Source organism: Aotus nancymaae, unplaced genomic scaffold (genome assembly GCF_030222135.1).
Source record: "Aotus nancymaae isolate 86718 unplaced genomic scaffold, 86718_ANA_hifiasm-v0.15.2.pri h1tg000006l, whole genome shotgun sequence".
Classification (NCBI taxonomy): domain Eukaryota; kingdom Metazoa; phylum Chordata; class Mammalia; order Primates; family Aotidae; genus Aotus; species Aotus nancymaae.
Window position 1 is genome coordinate 50,888,712 of NW_026988417.1, and position 13,060 is coordinate 50,901,771.

At 36.6% G+C, this 13,060-nt stretch overlaps 1 protein-coding gene across 6 annotated transcripts in view; it reads right to left on the reverse strand.

Moving 5' to 3' along the window:
* Positions 1 to 2,205: 2,205 nt before the first annotated feature.
* Positions 2,206 to 13,060, reverse strand: part of CLOCK (clock circadian regulator) — a 141,441-nt gene continuing 130,586 nt past the window's right edge. For all 6 annotated transcript variants that reach the window (XM_064367247.1, XM_064367271.1, XM_064367242.1 and 3 more), the window contains 4 exons: positions 12,589 to 12,798; positions 11,376 to 11,578; positions 7,248 to 7,509; positions 2,206 to 4,316 (listed from right to left, as the gene is read on the reverse strand). In XM_064367247.1, the coding sequence (XP_064223317.1) occupies positions 4,137 to 4,316; positions 7,248 to 7,509; positions 11,376 to 11,578; positions 12,589 to 12,798 (855 nt within the window). In that variant the 3' untranslated portion in view covers positions 2,206 to 4,136. The remainder of the gene's footprint in view (positions 4,317 to 7,247; positions 7,510 to 11,375; positions 11,579 to 12,588; positions 12,799 to 13,060) is intronic.

Sequence of the window (13,060 nt, forward strand, 5' to 3'; positions counted from 1 at the left end):
GGTAGGCTGACAATAGGCACATTACCCATGCGGATGAGGCTATACTAGTGCTATGGCAAAAGGGGAAGTAAATTAGAAAAGTGGGAGGCATGTAGAGGGTTCCTATTATACTCAGTTATATACAAATATATTAAATATACTATAAAAATAGTTGATTCTATTCCTTTGCAATTACTTCAGAAGCTCCTTTTAGAAGAATGCTCACCCAATCCAAACTTAAAAGGTTCTCTTTCTCCAAACACTTAAAATGGCAAGTGCCTTTGTGCTGTTTCTTCTCTACCATTCGAAAATTCCAATCAGCTTACTCCTGGCTATATTCACTCAGCAACATTAATATCCAGTGTTAACCCCTTCCAACAGGGACTCCTGTGGGATTAAGACAGGCCACAGGTAATTGGAAAGGTTATAGACTTGAATGAGTTTTACACAAATATTCATCAACAAACTTTCAATTACCAAAGAAACAGAAAAAAGAAACACTAAAGTAAAATGCTATTTGCATTCCACTTTTAAAAAGTTTGCCTCAATGTAGTGGAAACATTTTAAAACATGTTGAGTAATACCCAGTTTAAAAGAATTTTCACTTGTCTGCGTAGAGTACTTACTATATTAAGGATCCCTTTCTAAGGCTTCTTGAACAAGGCTTCTTCTCCCTTCAGCAAAGTGCTCTTGATAGAGCTGGACTGCTGCAGTGCTCCTAACGTCAAGCAGACTGCTTTAAGGCAATGACCAACAACTATAGCACTCCTGAAGAATCCAAACATTTTCACTATTCTGCACTGAATATTCCATAACAAACTATTCAAAATCACTGGCATCTTTTTATTACTAATACATTCCTAAGCCAGATATAAATGACAAAGGAGAGCACAGCACTCTCAAGTTACCCCCAGAATTTGGGATGCTTGGGAGGCTAGACCACACTATTTACTCACATGCTACCTGCATCTCCCACACTTGTTCCTCCAGTATGTTCCATTCAAAAAATGGAGTACTTTTTTAAGTGTCTGGGTTGTGGTTTGACACCACTCTCAGGAGCCACTTCATTAACACTTGTAGTTCTCACTTGCATTTGTTAAGCAATACTGACTCCCCCAATACCATGATAACTCCCAAGTCCAAAAAATGGTAACTGCAGAGTAGCTAGCATTTTTCATGAACCTCAACGGTTTCTTACCTAAAAAGTACCACCCAGAATAAATGTTTTTAAGAAAAATGAATATCTGAGAGTAAAGAAGAGGGAAGACTTTTTTTTTTTTTTTTTTTTTTTTAAAGAAGCTGGAAAGTGTTTCTATTTGGTATCTTTAAATCACAGATTAGGGATTTTAACTTACAGCTTTGGCTATAGACATGAATGAAGAACAGACACTGCTGAATCTTCACTTGAATGCTCAAGTTTCATGGGGCAGGGTGATAGCTTTGCAACCCAAATTTAAGAGAAGCAGGAGGAAAACAAACAGCATTTAAGAGGCTGCTTTCCACCACTTCAGACTGACAGAAAAGCAGCTAGCTGCTCCTTTAAGTTAGCAATGGTTAATTCCAAGCAGAAAAAAAGATGAGCTATGAAGAGCAGTAAGAATTATAAAGGAAAAATGTAATTTTACCCCCCACTATTTGTGGAGATGGGAAATACTTGAAGGGGCTGGAGTACGACAGTGTGAGTGAACGGTTTCTATGTTTACCTGGGGCTGTTCTTATGCTTTGCTGCTGCCAACCTAACTATGTAGTACTCACAGCTTTTTTAAGTACAATATGTAGAGGATAGGCCTTAATATAATTGTTTTTCCTATCTTTTGTTAGCTAAATCCATATCACTAGGTATTGCCAATTAACAAATGAGGCACAACTCAGATGAATATGGAATGGCTTAAGGTCAAGAAAGGCAATTTGAAAGGGGAGAGAAACAACGCTATTGCCATATCCTACAACATCCACCTTGTCTATATGTGCATATGGTCACGTATATACATTTTCTGACAACTATTCTTGATATTCATGGGAATGTCGGAAATCTCTACTGGATGGTCATTTAGCTAGAAGAGCTCGTTGATATGTTAATCACTGATTGGTAGCAATTTTCTTTGGTTGTTTTCTTTTTCAACATTAATGTTCAAATTAATTGTGGCCAGGTAGAATTTTCTGCAGAAAGACAAAGTGTATGCCTTAAGGATAACAGCAAAGCAGAGGACAGAGAAGTCTTGCGAACTGGCTTAGTGTTCCCCTGACCTCTTTACCTAGCAATTCTGCATTAGGTTATTTTCATTATTCAGAACCTTTTCTGTTGAACAACCTCAACTCTATTACACATTTTCTTTTGAGATCAATTTCGATTTATTACACTTGTCCTTCCTTTCCTTAGTAATAACATTTTTTATATTCTAATAAGGTATTTTCTACTAATTTTTTGTTCTATCGCTATAAATTTTATTAGTACCATAAAATCTATAAAATGCTTTTTAAAATGTATGTAACTGGTATTAGAATTTATTACTTTTAGAATATGATATTGCCAAAGGAAATCTTAGTTCACGTTTAGAAGGCATGTGAGTTACAATATTCTAGTGTTGTAGTGAAAGCATAGCCAAATCTATCCCTTCTTTTTTCTTTGTAGGAATATCAAGATCATACTGAGCACAAATATTTACTGGTAATTCTTAAATGACTATTTAACTTTTAAGAAAAATGCTGATTTAGGAAACAATTTTAAGATCACATTAATAACTATGATAGTGTTAGGTTGTCATCTTTTATTTCTAAATTATTTGTACCTCCAGTCCAAGAGACTGATAGCAGTCTTCAAAGGAACTTACTAGGAGAATAATAATGACACTGACACCCACATGCTGTTAAAAATGTACTAAGGTTTCAAAACTGCTACAGAAACCAGACAATGAGTTCAAGATGGTGAGTTATCACCTGAATTAAAATCAAGGCACTATGGGGTTTTTTTCCCCTCAAATAACCCTGAATCATTTCTGACTAAAAGAAGCATTGAAATTGTGAAGGATAATAAAAAAGATTTCAACAAATCCCAAAAGTTAAAATTCCCATGATTGAGAATGTTAAAAAGTGCCTAAGATGTTTTGTGTGCAAATTTTACCTCTATAACTGAAACATTCTTGAAATTACTTTTAGGCTTGTTGAAAACCATTTACACAAATATTTCCAACTAGTAACTATATCAAAATATGCAATCAAGACTCCCAACCACCTAAAATAAAGCAGTGCAAATCCTATTTTCAAACATAATTGAAAAATAATGAAATGAGGGATATTTCTGAATAACTTGAAAATTCTGTGGTATCAATAATTTAACCTGAAAAAAAAAAATCCATTCCCAGCAGCACATCATACCTCACTGAACAAACTGTGACATCACAGCCAAAGTATGAACAAAAAAACTTGTGCCCCGGAAAAGTGAATAGAACACTACTGTGTTGTAAACAAAAGGAAAAACAGAGGATGGATCAGTTTGCACATGGTGTCAGAATCTCAGGAAAGGTGCTCATACCTGTAAGGAAGAGATAACGCTTTCATGCAGCATACAAAATGTTTTGCTTTCTCTCCTTTTATCCAGACATACACATATTTTTACATCATCTGTACATAGAGAATTTGAACCTACACAACATTCTGAAAGTAATTACTGTTCCATCATTATCTGAAGAGGGGCAGGGTTTGGGGAGGGGGTAGCTACCAAGTCTACTGGACTGTCTTCATGGCATCACTGTAAGCAAACCCCTGACATGGCAGTGGTATGTCCTCTCTAACACTTGTTAAGAGGCACAGAACCACTAAAAGTTACTAACATTGTTAGTGCCTTTCTGATTCACTGGAGGTCATTTCATAGCTGAGCTTAACATTTGGCAATATATTCTTTTTCCATCAAAAAATATCCGGGCAACTAAAACACTGTCAGAATTGGCTATGCCCCTATGATTACCTCCTGCTGGCTGGTATTTAATGTACATCTGTAGCACTAGGCAGCATTTCTCTGCCAACTAATTCCAGGAACTAGAACACTCAATACTGCATCTCATGAAACTGCTGGAACTTTTCCTCTTTTCCTCAGGTCATTTGAGTAACTCTTAATGGGCCATCCCTTTCCTCCCTTGATGTCAGAGAGGAAGCATGTGCTACTGTGGTTGAACCTTGGAAGGGTCGGGCAAGCTGTCAGTCCTGTGCCGGCTGAGTTGCTGCTGTTGCTGAGACTGATGTTGCTGGTGATGTGACTGAGGGAAGGTGCTCTGTTGTAGAGGAAATGCAGCAGAGAGGATGAGCTGAGTTGAGGGATTCCCATGGAGCAACCTAGAAGTCTAAAAAACAAATGCATTATGCAGCATTGCTTTACTCCCTATATGCCACCCACATAAGATTTACTCACACTCTCCCCTGTCCACAGGGACAAAATCCTTAAAATTCTACATAATGCATATCATTTTTGCTCTCTGGTTTAAAAATTATACTTTGGAAAATGCTTATGAGGGTATGAGAGAGTTTCATTTTTTAAAGGGATCTAAGCTGCAGATTTTATGGTATAGAAAGAAATCTATATCTTGAGCCAAATCACACATGTTCTTTCACTTTCTGTCCTAAAGACCCATATTTTAAATTATAAAATTTGAGTATAGTTATGACTACATGAAAAACAAATACTCTGAGGCCAAACAGACAATGCCTTCTGCACACAGGTTTGCTCAGCTGGTTAGAGCAACACACAGTTAAGTGGCCAGGAGAGTGGGCCCAGAGGTAAACTGAATGGTTCAAATTTGGGCTGCCCTACTTACCCACATGTGTGACCTGGTCAAGCTGTTTACTTCTCTGGGCCTCAGTTTCTTTCTTTACAAAATAGGATTAACAGTGCCTTCCACATTGAGTTCTTAATAAAGATTAAATATTAATATTATTTAAAAGCACCATAAATATGAAGGCACAATTGGAGCCATAGGTCTCATAAGAGGCAGTGTGGTATAAAGAAAAACAAAACAAAATGAAAAAAGGCACAGGGTTTGCAGGCAGAAGCCCTGCATTTGAGTTTTGCTCTGCCATTTACATTAAGTAAGCGTGTGACTTCAAGACTCAAATATATAAGCCTCAGTTCCTTTCACCAAATTTTTACTTCTGACATACTGTTTGCTATAACTCTCGGATACAGAAAACCACAATGGAAAGAAAGTGAATTTTTATAGTGAAAGTCCTTCCCCATTACTGAGAGTACAACTTGATGCAGGGTTCTTAATTTCAAAATGGATCTGTGGTGGGCAATTTTTGCAAATGTATATGAAAGAAACATGCAAGATCACACACACAGAAGAAATCCTTGACAACCCTTAAAGACTACTACGCTTTGTCAAGGACCTTCAGAGTTTTCTTTCTCTGTTATTAGGAAAAGCTGTGTTAAGGCAAAGACTTCAGTATACTTATGAGCCTTATAAGATTATAACAGGAGCATGCTTTGGAACTAGGTATTACACGATTTACAAAAGCCAAATTGTTCACTACTTACATACAAGTCCATTTATGAGGGCTATTGCCTATCTTATTTCTTTGTAGGTCCTATGTCTTTGGGATGCTATTTTATTTATTTTCTGAGAATGATCATTATTTTTTTTTTTGAGATTAAGTTTTGCTCTTGTTGTGCAGGCTGGAGTGCAATGGAATGATCTTGGCTCACCACAACCTCTGCCTCCCAGGTTCAAGTGATTCTCCTGCCTGAGCCTCCTGAGTAGCTGGGATTACAGGCACACGCCACTATGCCCGGCTAATTTTTTGTGTTTTTAGTAGAGATGGAGTTTCACCATGTTGGTCAGGCTGGTCTCAAACTCCCAACCTCAGGTGATCTGCCCGCCTCGGCCTCCCAACGTGCTGGGATTACAGGTGTGAATCACCGCACCCAGCCGAGAATGTTCATTCTTTTAAGGATCTTTGCTCCTTGACAAACTTAGAATACTGAGATGTTAAGGCCAAGTCCTCTCCTTTTTTAAGCTTTTGCTTAATTCTCATTGGATATATTTTCCCTTCATAATAATTTAGAACTTGTTTTAAATTCTTGTTATGACTTTATTTGTAATAGTAGCTACCCCAGTTATGTCTGCAGCACAGGCTTAAAGGTCTAAGAGACTGTTATGACTCTCAGATAATTAGGAAACTAGCCTGTTTCAGTTTTCCACATCACAAAGACAAGGATTATATTTCGACAAGGACACAAAGGGTGACAAGTTAAGACTGTATTTATGCCTGAATATAGAGTACAAAAATCACATCACATGTTGTATAACTCAAATTGATGGTATGTGCCTGGCCTAGATGAAGTGGTCTCTAGTACACATCCAGGTTAGCCTCCATTCAGAATTGCTCCTAGAAGGAGAAAAGTTGGATTTCTAGTAAAGATCCTGAGGTCCAGATAAGGGTTTTGTTGATTTCTCTGCTGAGGATCCTGCCCTAGTGACTTTCTTCCATATCTTATAGATAAGGAGAGCCTGTCTGATTTACCTCCATATCTGTGTCTATATTTTGGCTAATCCAAATGTCTATTACATTTGTCAATATAGTGGTCACAGATAACAGCCAGCTATGTGCCTTCTCTTATATTCGGTGATTTGCAAGCATTATTATTCCATGAGGTATTAACTATTATGACCTCCACTTTACAGGTGATGTTTAGCAAGAGTAAGCAACCTGCCAAAGGTCACGGAGTAGATGGTGCAGCAGTGACTCAACCCAAGAGCAGCTGGACTTTACAGCTCAAGCTGTTAGCTATGACATATACTACATTTCCACAGTATTTCTCCTCTGATATTAATTTATAACTGAAAACTTGAAATAAGATTGAATTAAATAAAATAATTTAAAATGATACCTATACTAGTAAAAAGAAATCCCTGCTCCGTATAGAGAATTTATGGTTGGCTAGGAAAAAAAGAGGAGGAAAGAGGTGCCTTTGCTTGAATTCCAGAAACTCTAGCCAGAGACTGAGAAAACAGGTGGGCAGGAAGTAGGCCACTCACTCTATCCAGCAGTTCTGATAATTGCATATGCCCAATACTAGGACTAAAGTCTTCCCAAGACTAGCTAGGGAAGAAAAAAAATCACCAACCAGGACAAGCTTTCTATCTTTGTAGGGATTTAAACTGTACAATAAGCTTTTGTGAATTTTTCACATCACTCACAAAACTGTTCACCTAATGCTTAATTTCACTACATGGAAGTAAATGGGTTTGAAGCAGCTTCCCCATGGAAAGAATTACCTGTAAAAACTGTTGCGGTGGCTGGGTCAGCTGAGCCTGAGATGGTTGCTGAACTGAAGTGAGTTGCTGCTCCTGGGAGCTCTGCTGCTGCTGCTGCTGCTGCTGTGTTACTGACAATGTTTGTGACTGTTGCTGTTGTGTAGCAAAAGTAGGATATGCAGTCACCACCTGGCCCATGAGCATAGTACTAGGTACCATGACTGCCCCACAAGCTACAGGAGCAGTTACTAATTTGGTCACAAGTTGTTGACCTTGAGAAAATCTGTTAGAAGAAAGAAGGAAAAAAAATGGAGTCCAAAGTACAAGGTATACATCATAAAAGGCAGTGGAGTGAATATTTATCTAAGATAATACCCAATTATAATGCCAATTTAATTTTTCAAAGTCTGTATATTCCTATTTTGTTTCATTTTAAAAGATTCCCTTTGGTATAACAGTAAAACAAAAAAAAATCATACAGCAAAATCAACGTATAACAAAAATACAAAATGTTTTTGGATATCCGCATTCAAAAGAATGAAGTTAGATCCTTACCTCACATCATAGACAAAAATTAACTTGAAATGGACCAAACACCAAAACATAAGAGCTAATGCTATGAAACTCTTAGAAGAAACACAGGGGAAAAGCTTCATGACTTTGGATTTAGCAATAATTTCTTGGATATGATACCAAAAGTACAGGCAACAAAAGAACAGATAAACTGGACTACATCAAATTAAAAATTTGTGAATCAAAGGGCACTATCAACAGAGTAAAAAGGTAACCCACAGATGGGAGAAAATATCTGCAGATCATTTATCTGATAAGGGACTAATAACCAGAATGTCTAAGAGCTCCTTCAACTCACCAACAATCAACCCAATTAAAAAAATGGGCAAAGGTCAAACCTGAATAAACATTTTTCCAAAGAAGATACACAAATGGCTAATAAGCACATGAAAAGGTGCTCAACATCACTAATCATCAGAGAAATGCAAATCAAAATCACAAGACACTACTTTATACCCATCAGGATGGCAATTATAAAAAACAAACACAAAAAATGACCAGTGTTGGCAAGCAAGTGGAGAAACCCTTGTGCAGTGCTGGTGGGAATATAAAAATGGTGCAGCCACTATGAAACACAGTCTGCAGTTCCTCAAAAAAGCTACTACAGAATTATTATATGAAGGAATTCCACTTTTGCTTATATATCCGCCCCCCCGCCCAATGAAAAGCAGGGACTCAAAAAGATATTTGTATACCCATAACCATAAGCAGTGGTATTCACAAAAGCCAAAAAGTGGAAGTAACCCAAGACTCCATTGACAGAATGAATAAGCAAAACACAGTAGAGTGGAATATTACCTAGCCTTAAAAAGGAAAGAAATTCTGACAATTTGCTGTAACATGGATGAACCCTGAGAACATTATCCTAAGTGAAATAAGTCATTCACAAAAGGACAAATACTGTATGATTCCATTTATATGAGGGACTTATGGTAGTCAAATTTACAGGGACAGAAAATAGAATGGTGGCTGCCAAGCACTGGAGAGAGAAGAATGGGAAACTTGTATAATGGATATAGAGTTTCTGTTTAGGAAGATGAAAAAATTTCTGGAGATGGTTGGGGAGATGGTAACAATCATGAGAATCTACTCAATGACAATGAACTGGTAACTTTTATGTTATTTATATTTTCCCACAATAAAACATTTTAAAAATATATAAAAAATAAATTTTTCTTTTTATAAAATTACTAGGTACTTGGAATCAGATATATGTGATACATGATTCATGTTCTACATTGGCACAATTCATGAATAAACATAAAGCTATCATAATGTAATTTTTTTAACTCTAGGATTATAGAAGAAATTTACACAAAATTGTATCTTAGAAATTTGACATTCTAACAGTGAATAAAACTCCTCTCAATTTATGAATTTATCAATGCAGCAGTGTCCACTGGGCTAAAATTCATTATTTTTTCCCTCTTTCCCTGCTTCCTTTTGCTTTTTGAAGTGAAAGAACAATAACAAAAAAAAATGATGCTTCTTTGTAAACAATATTATTTCCATTTGCCTTTTCTGTGAGATGAAGTTAGTTTATAACATTGGCCATTTCAGTGAGATATGACCCTAATGTAGATGTGGCATGACATAACTGCACTTACAAACTGTTTAAAGTATATAACAATATTACACTTAGTACAGAGACATACTTTATTATTTATGTTCCACAAGACAAAATAATTTTATTTCAAATCCATGTCAGATCTTTAAAATAAAATACTGTATTTTATATACTATACAACCAAATGCTTTAATGCAAAACAAAAAAGAATTAAAATTATCCATATTAAGTCCAAAGAAAAGTAATATTTACGAAGTACACTTAGTCACAGAAGTGTTAAGTGCTGATTTCTCTGTAATCTTAAATAAAATTAATACTCCAATCAGCCCATGGTTCACTAGTAAGTGTGATAAGAACATTTTCTTTAATCTGCCTGCACGTAACTCACACTTCTCCAGCTTTGTATACACAGCTCCCTCTGTCCAGAATGCCTCCCTAGATTCTGTGCCACACCCACACCCACACCCAAAGCCAAGCTCTTGAAGAGTCAGGGCAAGTATCTCTGCCTGTGTGAAGCTTTCCTGACCATACCTTTATTCACCTGCTTGCCTCAACCCATGAAACTGGTCACTTCCTCCTTTCTAAAGACCTCTAAAGTATTCATCACACCAAATAATACTGATTTGTTTAAGCTTTTACTAGTCTCGTCTTTCCTTTGGGGAAGGAATGATGCCATACTCATCTAGGTAGGCCATCAAATGTTTGCTAAGATATGGTTTCTGTCCCCACTTAAAAGACAGATATTCAGGGAAATGCAACTTTAAAACCACAATGAAATACCACCTTACTCCAGCCAGACTGGCCATTATTAAAAAATCAAAACAATATATGTTGGCACATATGTGGTGAAAAGTGAACATTTACACACTGCTGGTGGGAATGTGAGATTTCTCAAAGAACTAAAAATAGATCTACCATTTGATCCAGCAATCCCATACTGGGTATCTACCCAAAGGAAAAGAAGTCATTGTATCAAAAAGACACCTGCGTACATATGTTTATCACAGTACAATTCATAATTCCAAAGATACGGAATCAACCTAAGTGCCCATCAACCAATCAGTGGAGAAAGAAAATGTGGTATGTATCTACCATGGACTGAGAAAGAAAATGTGGTATGTATCTACCATGGACTACTACTCAGCCACAAAAAAAGAATAATGTATTTTGCAGCAACTTGGATGGAGCTAGAGGCCATTATTCTAAGTGAAGTAACTCAGGAATGGAAAACCAAATCCCATATATTCTCACTTGTAAGTGGGAGCTAAACTATGGGTACAGCAAAGGCATACAGAGTGATATAATAATAGACTTTGGAGGAGGATGGTGGGGGTGAGGGATAAAAAAAACTACATATTGGATAGAATGTGTACTCCTCAGGTGATCAGTGCACTCAAATAAGTCACAGATGGTTGTTTTTCCAGAGCAGTCCACAAAACCTTCCTGTAATATATGTTTAAAGCACTTGAGCTTTAAAATCAAGACATCAAGGTCTGTGTTCAGAACCCCCTCCCTCATCACCTTAACTAGCTATAGACCCCTTGGCTAATTACTAAAAACCCACTTTTTTCTTATCTGGGAAAATAAAAGAAGACCCTTAGGTACATTTTCTTTTAATAAATGAGAATTTGAGATAATGTATTTTTTTGAGCATTTAACAAACTGAAAAAAGGTAAGCGACCCTAACCATTGTTACTACATGGCGTAGCATCTATATTGAAAAGACAAAAGCTTCACAGTGACACAGAACCTGTCATAAGCCTTTTGTAAGAATGTGCTGTAGAATTTGTATTCTATAATATTTTGTAGCATATTTTTGGACAAGAAACAAAATTTGTTATCCTCTAATTATGAAGTCTTTAAATAATGAATACGTTCTGTGTTTTTATTTCAAATTTAAGAATACTGGCTGCAGTGAGCAACACATTAAAGTCACATTAAAAAAATCAAATTATTGTTTTCTAATCAGTTTACAATTTTGAAAATAACAAATGAAATATGACAACTACCTTATCTGCCTGTCCTGAGTGAACGTAGTTACGGCAGCACTCTGGGTGCTGTTTTGTGGCATACTAGATGGAATCTGGACCATGCTTCCAGCGGCAGGCTGAGAAATCACCATAGTGTTATACAGTGGGGCTGTAAGAGTGCTCTGTGTCTGACTGGGTAGAGATGTTTGCTGACTATGCCCACTCAGGACATTTTGTTGACTCTGTTAAAAAAAAGGAAGATTTTATAGACAGATTAACTGAAAATAATTACTTGGGAAATATGCTAGAATTCATCATTCTAACAATATGACAATATGACAGAGAAGGAAGTGGCAGGATATATTACTCTGGGAGAAATATAACCACAAAGGAATGACTTGTGGTAACTGAGAATTAATTAGTCTTAAATATCTGCTTGAAGGCAAGCTTCGACTTTAGAAAGGAGTGTGATTGTAACAGAGATGATATAAAATATACACAAAGAATTTCTGTTAAATGCCCAAACTGAATGACTAATTAGTGGGCATTTTTATATTTTTCATTTAAATCCTTGGGATTTATACTCACAGATGTACAGTAATTACCAACATTTTTTGGAATATTCAATAAGCCATTACTGCCCCCCACCCCACCCCCCCAACAGTCTATTCTGCACATATGGGAACAGGCTTCCTGGTCAGCCTCTTTTGTAAGTCATACCTTTTTAACATAGAGAAAAAGTCTAAGAACTTACAAGAACTTGGTATAACTATTAGACTACATCTTTAAACAGACTGTGACATACTTTAAAGCTAGGCCGGGTGTGATGGCTCAGGCCTGTAATCTCAGCACTTTGGGAGGTCGAGGTGGGCAGATGATCTGAGGTCAGGAGTTCGAGACCAGCCTAGCCAACGTGGTGAAACCCCATCTCTACTAAAAATACAAAAATTAGCTTGGCGTGGTGGTGGGCACCTGTAATCCTAGCTACTTGGGAGGTTGAGGGAGAAGAATCACTTGAAGCCAGAAGGAGAAGGTGGCAGTGAAAAACAAAAGGTGGCAGTGCAAAACAAAAGCTGATACTAACATAATTTGCACAAAATATTTAATGATCACTCTCAATATTATACTTTCTAAATACTATTTACAATTTTGAAATATGATATTTTATCATTAGAGTTTGATTTCTGTCTCAGCAAGAGTGTACATTTCAACCACTGATCACTCCATAGCCCACTGTGCTCAGTAACATTACCTGAGTTGATGTACTCTGCAAAGTCTGTTGTTGTATCATGTGCTGAGTTGTGCCAATATGTCCAGTATTCATTCCACTTTGAATCTGGTTAGAAGGAACAACCTGGCCTTGCATATTTATAGGTGCAAGTTGCTGGATGTTAGATGAATTTCCAGAAGAAAGTTGAACAGAACCAAAATTCAACCCAGGATTTGACTGTTGCAAAAACATCTTTAAAAATAAAGATTATGTTAAAATAAGCTTTGTAGATTGAAAAGAAAGAATAATGAGAGCATTAAAAAGAAAGCAAAATCAAGCGACAAAGTAAGTTTAAAAAGCAAATAACAAGATTAAGTCACTTTGAAGATATTTAGCAATAATTAGTGAACAAAACATGAAGCTTCATATTCAATCTTCAGTTATCTTATGTTTCCAATTGTTAGAAAAAGTATAACTCAGTGCTACTCAGTCTGTGGACTGGCAGCTTTGTATC